This window comes from Gymnogyps californianus, chromosome 2 (genome assembly GCF_018139145.2).
Source record: "Gymnogyps californianus isolate 813 chromosome 2, ASM1813914v2, whole genome shotgun sequence".
Lineage (NCBI taxonomy): Eukaryota > Metazoa > Chordata > Aves > Accipitriformes > Cathartidae > Gymnogyps > Gymnogyps californianus.
The window spans coordinates 158,752,564-158,771,587 of NC_059472.1; the positions used below are offsets into that span (position 1 = coordinate 158,752,564).

General features: G+C 41.0%; 1 protein-coding gene across 5 annotated transcripts in view; it reads right to left on the minus strand.

The window, feature by feature from the left end:
• Window positions 1–19,024, minus strand: part of RBM33 (RNA binding motif protein 33) — a 107,794-nt gene that overhangs the window by 3,283 nt on the left and 85,487 nt on the right. For 2 of the 5 annotated variants that reach the window (XM_050892716.1, XM_050892714.1), the window contains exons 16-18: window positions 16,295–16,504; window positions 14,678–14,866; window positions 185–273 (exon numbers count right to left, since the gene is read on the minus strand). In XM_050892716.1, the coding sequence (XP_050748673.1) occupies window positions 185–273; window positions 14,678–14,866; window positions 16,295–16,504 (488 nt within the window). The remainder of the gene's footprint in view (window positions 1–184; window positions 274–14,677; window positions 14,867–16,294; window positions 16,505–19,024) is intronic. The other 3 variants (XM_050892715.1, XM_050892717.1, XM_050892718.1) reach the window with 3 other exon arrangements.

Here is a 19,024-nt window from a genome sequence, read left to right on the forward strand (position 1 = left end):
AAAAGAAATTTAAACCCGGTACTCAAACTGATTCTAGGGGTGGAGAACAGACAAGGAGGTTCTATGAAGGTCACTAATAAACAGATGCTTGATTGGATTAAGAGAAACATTGAGCAGAGGAAACTGATTTAATCTTTTGAAGGGAGGGAAGGAACCGAGGCAGCAGCAGCACTTAATTATTTACCTGTGGAATTTCTGTTGAAATGCTAAAGCATGTGCTGGCTCCTTAAATTTTGCTATGGCTTTCCGTTGTTGAGGAAGCATCTGTAAACTCTGCAGAGACAAAAAGCCAAAACATGTTTTTAATATTCACTTAAAGTTCCACTCAAAAAAGCCTCATTTTGCACCAAGCTGATTGAAACTTTGCCACCTTTCTTTTCTCAGAAACATATTTCTTTTCTCTTATTGGCGTCCAGGGAATAGAAAGAGACTTCTGAGACTGCAGTCAGGGACCCAGCTGAAGGTGTCTGAGCTGGTGCATTAAGCAACTGTACCAACTGGAAAACCCAGACCATCACTTGTTAAGCAAAGGACACTACTCTTCAGTTCAGTCCATACAGATGAACCAAACCCTGCAGCCAAACTCCCACCAACTGAATAAGAAACATTCAACTGGGTAGAGCTCAACTTCACACACAAGCACCTGGAGTCATTCACCTGATGTACATTAAAGGATCAGGGCTTTCCACAAGTTAAACAGGACAGAAACAGGAAAAAAGTGGTAGGTTTTGATCTCTAGACTGCATATCCTCACACTGTTTTAACAAAAACAAGTAGCTAGCTTTTGACAGATACTAACCACCACACAACCCCGATGAGATGGCTTAGGTCACCACTTCCAAGTCCTCCTAGTAATGGGAAACCATGCAACACACATCTATCCAGACAAGTCCATCTGATACGTGCTTCCCATGCCACGAGAGCAGCATTTCACAATGCTGTAACTATCAAAAAAACCCCTATGTAGTATTGAGGTCTCCAAAACTATAGCATGCCTCAGCCAGGGCTTTAGAGAACTCATGTCCCCCAGGCAATGTCAAGATGATCCCAGAGAGCAGTCCTGCGGCCTTGGTAATGAGAAGTTATCAGACTTACTAAGATTAAAGTTGATGCTTTGAGTTAGCACTTCAGTTGCAACAGCTTATTTTTCAAAAAGACATTTGAGAAATTTGAGAAGGTGAAGTTTTACACATTAAGTAGGTACACACCCAGCAATCAATGAGAACATGCAACAAGTATTCAGCATCACAGAATATTCAGGATGGAAATATTATGATCCTATCATCCCGCTGCCTGTGAACACAGGCCACAGAGATTTCAGAGTAACTAGGTTAAAACAGATCTTCTGAAGGCTTCAGTCGTAATTTTAAAGCTCCATGCCACAGTGATTCCAGTATCTTACAGCAAGTTTTGGATGTTTAACGGCCTATGCCGCAGCACGTTCAAGACAGAATTGTTCTGATTCAGCTTCCAGTTTCCAATTGTTATTATGGCTTTGGATGCAGAATTAAAAAATTACTAACATTCTTCTTTTCTGTGCATAAGTTTCTACATAAAGCCACTCCAGTTTTGTACTGAGCTTTATATGTATTTTTATATATATACACATATAAATACATATACACACACATATGTATGTATATAGGCACCTTAAAACTTTTCTAGATTTCATTATAACCTCCTGATGGATAAGTATGAACACAATTCTCTGCTCCTGCATCTTGCCTGCAACTCAGCAGCATCCCCCCACATTTGGAGGATTCCAGCACTCTGACGGTCAGTCTCCAGGATTTTAAACTTCACCTGCAAAAACTCTGTATCATCATCTAGACTACTAAAAAAGTACCACATATCTTCAAACAACTATTCCTTGGGAAACCACATACAATCCCACTCGTTGATACATTTTAGGGGTGACATACTTTGAGATATCTCAGTGAAAGAATTTTTAATCCAACTGCTGTGTTCCCTGTTCATTCAATCTAATGCAGCATTATAAGCAAGATGTCAAATGCCTAGATGAAGTTTACTATTAAAATTGCCTACTTCTATCTTTTTTGAACAGGTAAGACTCAACGTTGATAAGACGCTTGTTTAACAAGAGCCATGGCACCTGATAGTCATACTTCTTCATATCTAAACCTGACAATTCAGCTCTAGGTTCTTTCTGTAAGTTATCTATCTGATTTTGAAGTAATTTTGGCAGTAGCTACCTTGCACCTTCTTGTAATTGACAGGAAACTTCTCTCTCACCAGGGAAATCACAGAAGTTTAATACTTCCGTCACTCCTGTGACTTCAAAGTGAAAGCCGAGAAAAAGTTAAAGGATTCAGCAAACCTGATAAGCATCAGAGGGTTAATTTGTACTGTATAGTTTTTGGAAAGCTGCTATGATGGAAAGGTTTAGCTAAGTCACTGCAACTTCTTAGTTTCTGAGCTGGTAGGAATGGGATTTAGCTTTAAAAAAAGAAAACACTTGGCAGATGATTTTTGGTTTTTTAATCAGAAAGCTCTTGACAAGGTTAAGCACATTTTACCAACGAGAATAGTCACGCTGCGGAAAGCGCCAATGAAAGACCTTGGACAAAGCTCAGTTCTCGTGGAGGTTAGCTGCTAGAGTGGGTGAAGGAGGTGCTGAAGTTTGTGTCCTCCTTTACTGATGTCACTTTATTACGATTTATAGAACTGTATCTAATACACATTCTCTTGACACCACTTTTCTGGCTAGAAAAGAACTAAGTCAGTCCTATCACTAAGGACTAAGTTTTGAAGACTAAGAATTAATCACAGCCATTAAATAAGATTTAGAAACAAGAGACTTGTAAGAGTTGGAAAAATAAACCTCTGAATTGCAATTAAAAAAAAGAGAAGTAAATCTGTTCCTTTCAAGGAACGTGACACTTAATATGAGAAAAACCTGTTTGAACCACTGAAATGACAAGTACTTCAGAGAACAGTCGGACAAGAGGAGATGGAAAAGAACCCAGGGACGCATCCCTCCAGCTGTACCCTGCATGTCCGGCTGTCACCTGCTTCTCTCCCCTCTCCTGAACCACCTCCAGCCCTCCTGCTGACAACCGATCCTCACAGCAACGCCACGTCTCCCTCAGCTACCACAGGAGATTCTCCCAATGCTTTATGCTCCAGACCCTTGTTGTGATCAATTGAAGGGGAGAAACTGCATTTAGTGACTTTTTCCACAAGAATTGAGCTATTATTGCATTAGTACTCTTGAGATGCACAAAAACAAAATGTGATTTTGCAGTTTATACACCCATAATGATAAATCATTAAGAAGCTGCTCAGTAATTAGCATATTAAAAATTGACTAAAGGAAGACATTCTGGTATACTGCAGACTTATTAGTGAAATTAGGCAAAGTATCTAAATATTATTATAGACAACTTATACTTTCATATGAATTAATAAAGTTTACTGACTGACTAGTCTGGGTATTATTTCACAGCCTGTTCTTATGTTGTATTACTGCCTTATTTTTCAAAGCAAAAAAATTGCAATCAGAACACTAAATACATTTTAATTTTAATACTCAATTGCTTTGGCAAAAAGGCATCAATTCTTGGATAAGTCTACTGAAAAGCATCTTTATCAGATTTAATTTCACTTGTCAATACAGACAACTGTGGAAACAAAAAGCCAACCCATCTGATCCTTTGCTCAACTGCCTAAACACCACCCATTACACAGCCCAGGGGTAAGGCAGTAACTTCTAGCATCAGGGTCTTCTCAACTACTGCAGTTACACATGCCTATGCTTTAACAACAGAGGCAATTAAGGACTGCAAAACGAAAGGATAAACTAACGCTACACAAACGATACTTATCCAGTTGGAAACTGTCTGAAAAATTTTAATTCAAACTGTTTTAATACAAATTCTCAGCCTTCACTGCTGAGAACTATGGTAGTGAAAATGATGCAGAATCACTTCATGTTTGTTTAAGTATATTAGGTATACCTAATATACATAGGTATATACACCTTATTTAGGTATAAAAAAAAGTTCTGGTTTTGTTTTAACAAGAAAAAAGACAATTACTAAGCTAAGTTACTTTGACGATATGATCACCATGGCCTGAAATACCACCATAAATATTTTTGCTGACAAAGATTTTTAATCTCTCAACATAAATCATGATCTACATTGTGTTTTCAAACAAATCTTCATCTATCATGACTTGCAAGTATGAACATTATCCATCCTACTAATAAAGATCTCTTGAAAATGTATGTTCTGATTTTGGGACAATATCTACTTACTTGGATTACCATTTAAACTCCGAGTTTTATGCTTAACAACATTGATTGTCAGGCACAGAACAAGCAGGTATGATTTTGCCAGAGTGTGTAGCTCCTCAGCTGCTGCTATCCCACCCTGAGCAGATGGGTTATCGGCCGGGAACACAAACTAGTGGAAACCTGAAGTAAAATAACTGCATACTCATCCTACTGGATTACTTCTGTCTTCTTGAATTCAGGATGATATGCAGTTTAGCGCTGATCCTGCACTTAGATGATGTTAACAGCTATAGTCTGAAGAAAACACATTTTTTTGTGTAACCTGTGGAATTTTATTAGCTCAAAATGTTGTTCGAGGCATTATCTTAAAGACTTAATTCACCAGCTTCTGCTTTTGTTGATTCCAAATACACCATAACATTCAGTATTTCTAGCATCCATAACATTCCCAGATAGTTTGAGTGCTCACACATTCACTACAAGGTGATCTTGAAATAACCTCCTAGAAAGCTGTTATTTTTAATCATGCTCTTTCACCAATCAGATTATCCACTGTATTAGCCAGCTTACTTGTAAAGAATACTCTAACAAATTTCCAAAATTATTGGTACCACTGTCTAATGTATTTCATCAATGTAAAAACCCATACATGTGCAAGCATTCATCTTTCGTTTTTAAAGTAAAACCTGATGTACTGCATTAGCTATTGTAGAGCTTGCACAAAAATAGATGCTCACCTATAATGTTTTCAGTATTATTTTTGTTTGCCCACAATATATCTAACTTGTATTTCCAACACAATACTGTAAATCAGGATAGATTTAAACTTTTGTGATTTCTTTTCATACTGCCTAACTACTTCTGGAGAAGTTGTCATAAAAAGTTAAACAAAAGTTTCATCGAACAAAAGCTCTTCTTGCATGATTCTCTATATAACTAAATCAACTAATCTAGTATTTGTACATTTTTATCTATTGACCTTATTTACTTTTGAAGTTAATGACATTTATCTGAAATTACTACATGTTCAGAGACGAGAAGGGGTTTTGGTTAATATCTAATATGAACAGAAACTACATGATTTTAAAGGAAGCAGTTAAGTCTTATTTTTGGACTACCAACCTCAATGGCTGCTAAAACTTCCATGTGAAGCATGAAATTATGGATGTCTCTCCTACAAATCACCATACGAGAAGCCTTGAAGCAAGAGCTAACTATAGCAGCAAGAGGCTGGGAAGATCACTGCCAAAGTAAGGTGAGAAAAAATACAGATCTGAGAGGAAAAAAAAAACCTGCAGTGTGTGACAACTAGTAGAAAGCACAACTAGTTTTAATCCTGTAGAAAATATTTCTGCTTGACAATGTTTAATATGGGCAAGATTTAAAAAATTCTAGGTTGCTCAGAAAAGGTTTTGTCCATCATTTGAACCAAAGCCAAATGGACCTACAGCAAGTCTCTGCAAAAATATCAGTCCTTCGTGAGAAGTGCTAGCCCTCCTGCAACATCACATTTCCAAAAGTACCACAAGGATTGCTACAGGGGACCGTGCCAGTGACCTGTTGCAGGTTCAAGTCCTTAACAGCTACTGCTATGGCTGATACCTGAGTGCCACAACACAAATGTCTTGCATATTATTGGTGGTAAGTTGTTTTGTTTTTTTTTTCCTTACAAAATCTAGATGATTTCTGGTTTGTACTCTAAGGCTTAAGTAATGTCCTACTAAATGCATAACTATATGTTACTTAGAGACAGACACGTTCAAATCTCTATGAAATACTTCTTTCAATAATGTTCACATACAGCAAGAACCACAGATTAATGGCATTTTGTGATGGGTTGACCCTGTCTGGATGCCAGGTGCCCACCAAAGCCCCTCTATCACTCCCCTCCTCAGCTGGACAGGGGAGAGAAAATATAATGAAAGGCTTGTGGGTTGAAGTAAGGACAGGGAGAAATCATTCACCAAATACTGTCACGGGCAAACTAGACTCAGGGAAATTAACTTAATATATTGCCAATCAAATCAGAGTAGGATAATGAGGAATAAAACCAAATCTTAAGAACACCTTCCCCCCACCCCTCCTTTCTTCCTGGGCTCAGCTTTACTCATGAATTCTCTACCTCCTCTCCCCAGCAGCGCAGGGGGACGGGGAATGGGGGTTGCGGTCAGTTCATCACATGTTATGTCTGCAGCTCCTTCCTCCTCGGGGGGAGGACTCCTCACACTCTTCCCCTGCTCCAGCGTGGGGTCCCTCCCACAGGAGACAGTGCTCCACAAACTTCTCCAACGTGAGTCCTTTCCACAGGCTGCAATTCTTCATGAACTGCTCCAGCATGGGTCCCTTCCCCGGGGTGCAGTCCTTCAGGAACAGACTGCTCCAGCGTGGGTCCCCGGCGGGGTCACAAGCCCTGCCAGCAAACCTGCTCCAGCCTGGGCTCCTCTCTCCACAGGGCCACAGGTCCTGCCAGGAGCCTGCTCCAGCATGGGTCCCCTGCAGGGTCACAGCCTCCTTCGGGCCTCCACCTGCTCCAGCGTGGGGTCCTCCACGGGCTGCAGGTGGATATCTGCTCCACCGCGGACCTCCATGGGCTGCAGGGGGACAGCCTGCCTCACCATGGCCTTCACCATGGGCTGCAGGGGAATCTCTGCTCCGGCACCAGGAGCACCTCCTCCCCCTCCTTCTTCACTGACCTTGGTGTCTGCAGGGCTGTTTCTCTCACATATTCTCACTCCTCTCTCCCAGCTGCTGTTCCGCAGCAGGTTTCTTTTTCCCCCTTCTTAAATCTGTTATCCCAGAGCCGCGACCACTGTTGCTGATGGGCTCGGCCTTGCCCAGCGGTGGGTCCGTCTTGGAGCCGGCTGGCATTGGCTCCATCGGACACAGGGGAAGCTTCTGGCATCTTCTCACAGAAGCCACCTAGTAGCCCCTCTGCTACCAAAACCTTGCCATGCGAACTCAACACACATTTCTGAAAAATTAATTCAGTGTATTGGTTTTAGACCTGAGGTAGTATCACAAAGAAGCTAACAGCATCAGACAGGTCTTCATATTGACCAGTACTAATGACAGCTGTTCTCTCATTTTCAAAGAACACATAATACTAAAGTAATCCTTAGTCTTATGATCTGTTATAATGATAAAAATTCGAGTCTATTTTTCCCAAAGTATCATGCGTCATTAGGAATTTGTTCTGAATTTAGTATGTCGTGGTTTAACCCCAGTCAGCAACTAAGCACCACGCAGCCGTTCATTCACTCCTCCCCCCTCCCAGTGGGATGGGGAGGAGAACTGGAAAAAAAAGTAAATCGTGGGTTGAGATAAGAATGGTTTAATAACTAAAATAAAACATAACAACAATAATAAAATGTAATAATAATAGTAATGAAAAGTAATATAACAAAGAGAGAAATAAAACCCAAGAAAAGACAAGTGATGCACAATGCAATTGCTCACCACCTGCTGACTGATGCCCCAGCAGTGATCCGCCCCTCCTGGCCAACTCCCCCCAGTTTATATGCTGGGCATGACGTTCCTGGTATGGAATACCCCTTTGGCTAGTTCGGGTCAGCTGCCCCGGCTCTGCTCCCTCCCAGCTTCTTGCACACCTGCTTGCTGGCAGAGCATGGGAAACTGAAAAATTCTTGACTTAGGATAAGCGCCACTGAGCAACAACTAAAACATCAGCATGTTATCAACATTATTCTCACACTAAATCCAAAACACAGCACTGTACCAGCTACTAAGAAGAAAATTAACTCTATCCCAGCCAAAACCAGGATAAGTATTATTCCGTAACCTACTGATTTTGAAAGGCCAGTCAGGGGAGGCAGGGAACGACTGGCCATGCAGCACTGCCTCTGGAAATGGGCTGGTTCTACCAAGCATCGCTTCACTTCCCATTTAATGGGAGGACACTCACTTTTCCTCCACAGGAGATTTCTCTGTTGCCACACTGTACTCCACTAGAATCTCCTTCTATCATGAATTCCTAAACTGAAATATCACAATCCTTCCAAACGTCACAGCTCTGAGAAAACAACTTCATTCACATCTTCTCTTTAAGTTGACCTAGTCAGACGTTCACCGGAGGATGAAAACCCCTTCCCGGATCCATTCAGGTGTAAAGGATTGACAATACATACAATAACTTCCAAGGGATTTCAAATGACTGGTTACTTTATGGATTCAGGTGTACAGATCTACTGTACAGCACTTCCCCAGACCAACCTGAGATCAGAGTTATTCTGGGCATGTTCCCATTTGACTCTGGAGAACAGGGATTACATTCTGACATATTCCCAGCATTAAAAATAAAAAACTGGTTTAGGCTGAGGAGGAGTATTTTATATGGAAAGGATTTAGGCAGCATAGAGCTCATACTGATCTCAATTATCTCCTTTTTCTGCTTTCTTAGGCACTGCCATGGGAAGATGCAGATCTTGTGTTGAAGGGAAAATGCAACAAAACCAATATTTGATGATCAATCATGTTTTTGATTGACAGTTTGCCTACAAACTGTTTTAAAACATACCATTTAATTCAACAACTTAAAGTAATCTGCAGTTCTGGCTTTTTATGCAACTGAACTGTTACCAGTGTCTAAAGCATGAATATCATAAAAGGACCATTCCCTCTGCAGATATTTCTTTAGGCCTGCAGACCTACGCTGCCCTCAAATTTCTCCTTTATACGTACTCTGTAATTAAATCTACACTTTTAGAACACCAGCAAAAATTATATTGCAATAGCCTGTATGATAATAGCAGCACAATAATCTCTAGTTAAGCTTCACTGCAAAACAAAGAGCCTTGAGAAAAGCAGCAGGACATCCATTAGTAGAAAGCAAGAGATTGCTTGCAGAAAGCAAACATCTTTGACACCAAAACTCTGAGGTTACACAGAGAGGAAAAAAAGGGAGATAACAGAGCACTGGGAGATGGAAACCAAGCAGGTAGGAATGAGACTGGAGCAAGCACTCGTTTCAATTACAGGAGACACATGGGAAATAAGTATCCTCCTTTACTTAATTTCTTTCACTGAAGTAAATGGACTACCTAATAGATCGCACATTCAGTTCATCGGTGAGTTTGGGATTAGGAGTGGCAGTCCATATGAAGCTGCTAAAAAAGGGTCTATGCAAAAAGAAAGCGTAAACTTGCCTAACCAACATCATCTGCAGTGTGTGATCCAACCTGCTCTGCAACAAGTCGAATAGCAGCACGGCAGGCACTTCCTAAAAAGAAAGATCGGATTCTATTTATTCTTCCCTCCCATCAACAAATGCAGACACATTTTTGTTATCCTCGCAGTCTCCTGACACCTGAAGCATCTTTCCTGGGAGCGACACTTCCTAGCCATTACCAACAGGCACAGAGGCTGGGACAGAACAGTAATTTTATCCCCAGCTGTTGCAACTGATCTCTTCTACCTTCTGTCCCTCCTTCTTGCTTTTCTGCCACCTTTGACTTCCTACTATCCGCCTTTAAAAGTGCTCAGCTTTCCATCTCCATATGCAAGATGAGATGAGAAGAAAGGATCTTCTCCTGTCATTGGGATGGACATCTGTAGCTCACATACTGCTACAGCAGCGCTCAACTGGACAGGCTCATGACGGAGCTGCTCTTCTCTTCCCCCAGCCCCAAGGACGGAGCAGGACTGCCCATGTCTTCTCCCACAGCTTCTGCAACAGCTGAAAATGTTTTTACAGGTAGGAGGACCACACAGGTCACCACGCCAGCCCTGTGTGCCTCATGTGTCATGTCACATGGAGAACCGCCCTGCTGATCTGCAAGAGCACTCAGGTTCTGGGTGTGCTCATCCACATGTGCATGTCATTTCCACCAATACGTCTTTAAACTAAAAATAAATTCAGCAATTTTGAATACAGTGTCAGTACAGATAGCTGCCTTTACCCTAACTGAGCACTAGGTAGCACTGTCACTCTAAGAAAGCGAAGAGAAGCCCATCAACATGGCAATTGTTTTTCCCTTCTGAGACCAGAAAAGAAATGACTACTTTATCAGAGTAAAACTCATATTTGTAAAACTACTCAAAATACACCTACAATCGCAACATCCTCATCACCTCTGATATACCACAGTGGAGTTTTTCGAGTATTTAATTTTCCTTTTTTTTTTTTTAACATCAGAATTTATGATCTTAAATCTTCACAAAGCAATACTGAGATTTTGCACTGATGTTTTATGTTTGCAACCATTTGATGTAAGAAAATATGATTAAAGATGATGATGGAACACCTCCACAGAACAATCACTCAGTACTCAAATTAGCTGGAGATCTAGCAAATGATCCCCTCTACCTGCACCATCCTAAAAAAAAGAAAAATCTGAAGGTGGCAATCACTAGCTGAACACAAGCCTCCTTACATTAAACCCGGATTCAAGAGCACCAAAAAACTGCGCTGGGTTTTTCATGACCTTTGCAACTTATTAGTAATCTACTTTATCAAGTGGTTCTGGATGGATGTGTACTGATTATCACTGCTCCAGCACGGTCCCCAGGAGATGCTATTTTGGTGGTGTGCTCAGAAATCTTCTGTACTTTCCAACACTCTGGAATGCATAATTTTATTTATAGCGGGTAGTTATTTTAGATTCAGCACTCAGATTTTACTGTAGGTACATTATTTGTATCTGAAAGCTTATCCTCTCCAGAAAGAGTCTGACAGCAAACCGTATGTTGAAAGGAAGCACTTTTCCTACTACTTTAATCACGTTTGAATTGTAATATCCAGCTATGACTAAGGGGCTGTTCCTGGAGCCCCAAAGATTTTCTTCTACTCAGTATCTTGAGAATCTTAATGGTATTTTTTTCTCCTATGTTAATAACAGAGCAGCTTTAATGAAGCAAGGATGAGAACTAAAGAGTCTTCAGTGATTAGGCAATAGAAGGTATTTCAAAGCTCATATACGGGAAAAGATTATTTTCTCCATTTCTAGGGTATGGAAGGGAAAAAATGCTGAATTTCCAACTTCAACTGTAAAAGTCTCCTTCATCTTCTCTTATGCATGCCCAGCTATGCCCTGACTCACAGAACCACCACCTCAATGCAAGCTGATGGCAAAGCTAGGAGCATTAAACATCATAAATTGAGAGAAATTTTCAACTTCCCTTCCCAAGGTTTGTGCAAGGTACTTGCACCTTGATAATGATACTGACATGAAAAAGCTAAAAATAAGAATCCAACCCTTTTGTACCCAGAAAAACAAAGTAATCTCTTCCTCTCCATTCACTTAATTGATAAATTATAGACTTTTTCCATAAATATATCAAAATTTTCTGTTATGCCAGCGAAGATCCTCTTCCTGAGAAAACACATGCAGGGTAAGCACACTGCAACAAAATCAGGAGCCAAACTATATATTTGAAAATAGGAGCTGGTGTGGGATCAATTGCTCTACAGATGCACCAGTATGGAAGGTGCAGGTTAAGCAGAGGTCCTGTACCAGGTGGGACAAGTGCTCGTGATCTATTCTTACTGTCAAAGAGCAGAGAGATATTTGGGAAGTATTTCTTCCCCTTCGCTGGGAGCTATGCCTCAGTGCAGCCATTCCCACGTTCATGTCTTGACTGCAGCACAAATTGATACACAAGAGGCAATCTTCAGATTTATGAGCTGCATTTGCACATTGCTTTGAAGCAAGATGCTTGCTTCCCATTAGGGGTGTACGTCCCACAGTTTGGGAATCTTTACCTTTAACCAGGGATTTGGGTGTTGGATAATCGGCACATGTCACTTCAAGACACCATCCAGGCAGGAAGATAACTCCTTAAGTTCTGATTCAGATTTGAAATTTCTTTTACAATTGCAAAAAATAAGCGTGACACACACATTTCCCCCCCAAGACAAATAAAATTCAAGAAACCGTTATCTCAGAGTTCAGTTCATTAAGGAAAGTTTTGCTGAATACAGTCAACAGCTAAAGATAGGATATTCTACATCTTACAGATGGAGTCAGCTACAATTGAATCACCTTTCCCTCCTCTTATTATCCTTGAACTCCATCTGAACCAGCTAAAAACCTGGGCACCTTGCTTAATTTCCAAAAAAGCAGCTAGAATTTCTCACCTTGCTGTTTTCTCACAATAGCCATCTCCCCAAATCCCTCCTATTTCAGTTCATCAAGCTGCCACACTTCATCTTAGAAGATCAGAGCTCTGCACTACCCGAGATCTCTTTGCTCTGGTCATGGCCATGACCTGTCCTTGCCTCTCACACACACTGTCCTCACGCATGAAACCCCCAAAGCCCGCTTGGCAAGGAGCCTTTCCATTCACTACTCAGCTCTCTTCAGTGGCTCACTTCTGCACTCCTCATTGCAAGTCACTTACATGAAACGCATTTTAAAGGAAGAATGACGAAAATAATCAAGTAGAGCATCCCTTTACTATCAGAGCCTCCTGACCATTTCCAGTTGCAGGGGATTTTGTACAGCACTGAGCACAAACACTAGTAAAAACATTAATTTACAGCCACAAGAAAATCCACTCGGGCACTTCAGGATATTGACCTCTCTGAAAATCTAGCACCATCTGTATAAAAGTGATTGCTGTGCACAGGGACAACACAGATTTTCAAACATTTAATTTTCAGTTCTTGTCTTACAAAGCACTTAAAATTGCTGCTGCCTCTTCCTCATTTGGTGTGTTAACACTTCTGTGGTACCACTTCTCGTGGTACCACTTCTCATGGTACCATAAAAAAAACCAAACCAACCCCAAAAAGCTAAATAATGCATACAGTGGTACCAGTCTCATATTCTTCCTACAAAAGAATCACTTCTCCCCTGCATATCTCACTATCCACACTTGTAAAACATCATTCAGTCTCAAACAAGCCAGGAAATTTTAGCCTTCTGCAAGTCAGACTTGAAATTCAAGTGCAGAATTAGCGCAAAAACCTTCTGCATCGTTAGCTAAACTCAAGCATCTCTTTCAAGTACTACTTCGGTGAAAATAGATGATTATTTAGCAACCATAATTTCCAAAGGTACAGCTGATGTTGCTGCAAGAATACAAGTTCTGTAGGGCACAGGGATGTATCAAATCCCACTAGAAAAGTAGTTATCGTTTTTTTCCTAGAAGTACATCCTTCTAAATTGGTCTGTGACATTGAATTGAGAGACCAGAGTTTGGAGTCTACTACGAAATAGCAAGTACTGAATAAATTTTTTAGCACATTCTCAATAACTTCTCTCAATTGTGGTATTTCCTAGCAGGGTTTCTATTAATCTCCTTCTAATATTCTCATGCAAGATTTAGCAAGTAAACACTAAATAAATGTGCTTTGGAACTGTATGAATAATTTCCTAGAGTACTACAGAACATGAAGGGACAAAGTATTTTGTGAGAGTATTTTTGCTTTCACAAACAAATTAAACCTCTCTGAATTGACGACGTAAATAATTCAGCATTATTCCACTTACTAAATTGGGAATAAGTGAGGCAGAGTGTACCTCTTTAGGAGAGCAGTGTGTTTTGCAACAGAGAGATGATCCCACTAATAGAGAAGTCTCACAGAATAGCTCCAATTCATGCATTGCATTTGTCTGAAAACGTTGATCCTGTCAAAAGGAGCACTCAAAACGGAAAAAAAAAAAAAAATCAAAGAAAAAAATTCTCCTCATCTGTATGTTTCATTATTCATCGACTGCTATTTTCAAATGTACTAACAATAAGTCAGACAGGGCCTCCTAAGCCCTTCAGTGCTTTGAAAATCTCCTGTTTTCCTAAAGTCAGTTTAACCGATACATCAGTTCCAGGAGGCAGTTTAAGAACAGAAGCTTCACAGTAGATATACCCGTGCGTGTGTGTGTGATAACCTTGCTCACAGGCCCCTCCTAAAGAGAACCTTCTAAAAAAATAAAGGATAAATAAAATCCTTCAAAAGGAGACTGTGTTTTCATCTGAAAAAGTAGATGGTGCTACATGGTACAAAATCTCCACTGGGTAGTGGTCATTAAGTGCTCTTACCCTAGAACTGCAATGACAGGAAAAGGTAAATGTCAAAAAAGAAGGTAGCTTCAAGTCAACAATAAAAAAAAAGGACAGCCATCAAAAACACATTTGCTTTGACGTGATCATTTGGCTTTTAACAACCGCACAGAATGGACAGGCTTGTATTGTCTAAGAAAATAACAGATAGCACAGGAGCTCCAAAATGAAGGAGACTCTTTTGCAGCAGGAATGTGATGGTTAGCAAAATCCTACCGTACCTCCCGTGCCGCAGTATCATCACGTGCTTGTCTTTGCTACCAGGTGTAGCGTGTGTGGGTGGGGGTGCCTTCAAACATAAATTACCAATAAACACACATTGTATTTAGTGTCAGGGAATTAATTGAGCTTTCCGGAATGAAAGCCTTTTGGCACAAAAATGATAAACTGAGGTTGACCTACCTGAATGGGTCCCACTGACATCAGCAGGTTTTTCAGTTGGACATCAGTAGTTGATGAAGAAAGCCCTTCAACTGACACAATACAGGGCTGAGGTTTGCACTCCACCACTCGCAGGTTCTGTTTATTTGGCATCAAGCGTCCTCGGCCCATCTGGCCTGCTACTCCTCTGCCTCTGCCGTGCATAATGACCTGCCAACAACAAAAGTAACAGTATTTTGATTTACTTACCTAGTGTTTCTGCTCACTGCATTTGACAGACGATATAAAAGTTGGCGATTTACTTAAAGACTTGATTAAAGTACGCGTTGATTTAAAACAGCTTGTTGCTGTTTGCTGATTTGAAAGGCCACTTATTAACATATTCATCCACTGCTTATACAAACCTCTTTAGAAGGATAGCAAGTTATATATTGAGTTGTATGTATTGCATTGAGGTTAAAAGCCTCAGCTTTAGCACAGATCAACCAAGCAGTGGAGGGTCTCAGACAAAAATATATAACCTAGTTTTCAACAGTAATCACATTAGCACCATATGTTCAGCTCCCATATTTTGAGTCTGGCCAAAAAACCCAACCAGTGATCCCTCTCCTTTTTCTCTTCTCAACCCACAGGCAAATTTAATGTACCCACAAGACCAGCAAATTGCTTCAAGCACCTCCAGTCTCTATTGCTATCAACTCTTGGTCTGTTATCAGGATGGAGTACTTGCATATGCTAAATAAATTTAAACCAACTTTTTTCAAAGTTCCTTTCCCCCAAATCCTGTAGGATCTGGCACCACAGTATCCTCTGGAGCAGGAAATGTGTGGATTTAATTCTTGTAAATTAAGGGTTGAACAGTTGGAGAGAGGAAAAATAACAATGAAACAGAGTAACAAACATTAAACAGAGTTAACACTTAACATTGAGTTAACACTTAACACGGTTTCTTGATTCCTACTTGGAACGCCTATGGAGGGTAACGACTTGTCACACCCCTCCACATCAGCAAGGAAACTTTATCCTTACATGCAGCAAGAAGATTATGGTCAACAGTTCAAAACCAAGAAATAACTTAAAAGCCAAAATACCAGCTATTTTCAGGGAGCGTGCCAGTTTGCAAATGCAGAGAAGGCACACGCCATTGCCACCCAAACCCTCTCCCTGCCTCCTCCCAGTGCATGATCAGTGCAAAAATCAAGTTACAAGATCACCGACTGTTTAGAGCGATACTAACTTTGAGGGTTGACCAAAGAGCATCCTGAAACAGTCACTGTGTGCTCCTACGTATGCAGGAAACAGCCAGAATAAAAGCTTAAGCACAACTTCAGAAAAACTCTTGGTTTTAAAGCCAGAAAGCACGATACTATCTCCTACAGTAGCTATCTCGGGGCGCACGCATTTCCCCCAGGGAATACTGTGCTGGCCAGGAATTCAGCAGATGAAACAACCTGCAGCCATCGCCAGTCTGTGCTGGGTACAAACAGGTCTCTCTAGATTAAAAGCTTTATATGCAGTTATGCATCTCCTGGGTCATGCAGCCCTGCGCTAGCAATTGACAAACAGAATGCTAGTTATTAATAGAGCAACACAGCTAGACAGTAAATCTTCTAGCAGCAATATGCATCTAAAAATCACCTTTTTAGGTTGATGGATTCCCTGGATGTTTTTGACTCCTTGAGGAGCTGGTGAATGGATCTGTGCCTGCTGCTGCTGTTGGTGCTGCTGCTGTTGCATTCCCTTTGTCAATGTGACCTTCCGCACTGGCTGCTGTTTCGGCTCCGGGGGTTGTTGAGGCCGCTGGGGCTGGCCCTCTGGGTGAAAAAAGCCAGCATCCTCTCCCCCCTGCTGAAATCAACAACACAACAGGCGGCTCAATGTCCAGGCACTGCAAACCCTCACCCTCAGCAGCCTCCTGCCACATCCAGCTCGCTCAGTGCACAGAGAACGCCCAGCGGTTTGCCTGCTAAAGCAAACCGGCGGCGGTGGCAGGCGTGTGCAAGGGCTCAGCCTGGAAATTGTGCTTCAGCCTAAAATAAATCCACGGCATCTGAAGAACAGTTTACTTTGTTCAGACTTTATTATAATTACAATGTTAATAATGTCTTTTCATATACAAAGAAGCAAGGTGTTTTCACTTCTCTTTCCAAATCATTCTTCCTTCCAGGGTTACATGTGAACTACGGTGTGCGTTATTTCTTTATTACTTTTTTTTTTTTTGAAGAGAGACATACACACTGCAGAAGAAGGAGCAAAGACTTGTGAAGGCTGAAAGAACCAGGCAAATACTCTGCTCATCTTTAAAACTCCAACCTCTCCTTAGTTAAAAACTGGTATTTATTTTGAAGTGCATACTTATTCTGCCAACTTCTATACCAGCACTCTTTTAAGCAGTCTCCTTCCTCAAGCACCATCTGTACTTGGAACAGTTCTTCCCCAAGGTTTTTTTTGTTTGTTTGTTTTATAAAGCTCTTATTATAGATATTTATAATCACAAGCACAACAAAACACCACCTCAGTGCCTCTCTCATCCAACTACATCTCTCTTTCCACTACATCTCTCAGTGCAATCAAGCACAGTAGAAGCATAAGCTGAAAGCACTAACAGAGAAATGATTCCCTTCCATTGCCTCTACCCAAACAGCTCAGTTTTTTTCTACCCAAACAGACAGGTGATTCTTGAATTTGTGTCCCACTGTCCAGATCAGATCAATCACTGAAAAAAGTCCCACAGAGCAAGAGACAGCAGAGCCCGACAAAAGACCAGGTACTTTTACATCTATAAAGTGCATCATATTATTGCATGGTTTCAACAGCAGTATCTATACCTTGACTGGACTCCGACTTTAGAACTCAAATACTAGTGAACATTGTATTTGCAGGGGGAAGGCTTTGTTTAAGTTCCTAACCAACCTCAGGTAACCCTGCAAAAGCTCTCAAAAAGAAGGTATGTCTAAACAGAAAAAAAAAAAATTATGAAAGCATCTTTATTTACATAGGGGTTTTTTCCCTTTCCTTAAATATTCACAAGTCTAAACTTCTTTCGCGTCTGTAACATACTGTCCTGGTTTTGGCTGGGACAGAGTTAACTCTCTTCTTAGTAGCTGGTACAGTGCTGTGTTTTGGATTTAGTGTGAGAATAAGGTTGATAACACGCTGATGTTTTAGTTGCTACTAAGCAGCACTTACCTTAAGCCAAGGACTTTTCAGTCTCCCATGCTCTGCCAGCAAGCAGGTGTGCAAGGAGCTGGGAGGGAGCAGAGCCGGGGCAGCTGACCTGAACTAGCCAAAGGGGTATTCCATACCATGGAACGTCATGCCCAGTATATAAACTGGGGGGAGTTGGCCGGGAGGCGCGGATCGCTGCTGGGGCATCGGTCAGCGGGTGGTGAGCAATTGCATTGTGCATCACTGTCTTTCCCCTCCCCCCTTTTGTTATATTCCTTTTCATTACTATTATTATTATTATATTTCATTATCACTATTGTTAGTATTATATTTTACTTTAGTTAAACTGTTCTTATCCCAGCCCATGAGTTTTACTTTTTTTTCGCCTTTCTTCCTCCTCACCCCACTGGGAGTGGGGAGGGGGAAGCAGCTGTGTGGTGCTGAGTTGCCGACTGGGGTTAAACCACGACACATACGTCACAAACCAGAGGGTTTCACGCTAACTGGCATGGTTTTTGTGGATAAGAAGACAAAATACAAGGCTGCAGAAGGAATAGGTTTATGGTCTAAGAGTGAGATTATCTTGATTGAGAATATAAAGCATTACCTCTCTACTGGGATTAAACAAAAGCAAAAGAAACACCTACTGCGGACTGGTTACTAAGTCTCTTCACTATCATTTGAAGTGAAATAGTCCGGTACAGGTGATATGTAGGATAGTCTCATGTTTGCAAGGTCACTAGTTCACAATTCACACCCCTAAATCAGGTCCTCTGTATTATCAAGTATATGCAGGCAACAACTCCTCAAGAACTCAACTCCTTAAATCCTAGACAAATCAGCTTCACCACCCCATTGCACCGTCTACACTTCAAAAGCACAATCTGTCATAGGGAAAATCTTGAAGCTCTTCCCACTTAAGGGCTTCCGTCCACAGTGTCCAAAGCGAGAAAGCAATAGAAAACTGTATCTAGTTTTTCCACTTCTAATCACGTTTTTTTTCTCTGCTAAACTGAACGGCTCTGTGGCTTCACAGAAAATTTTGTATATAGACCTCTGAGAGCAGTAACTAGTGAGAAATAATAAAGCTTTCCCTTCAGAGTCTCTCTCTTCAATTACTGCTCAAAAATATAAAAGCAACAGCTCTCCTCCTCTCCTGAAAAACCCAAACGTATGCACACAAACAAAACCTTACCAGGA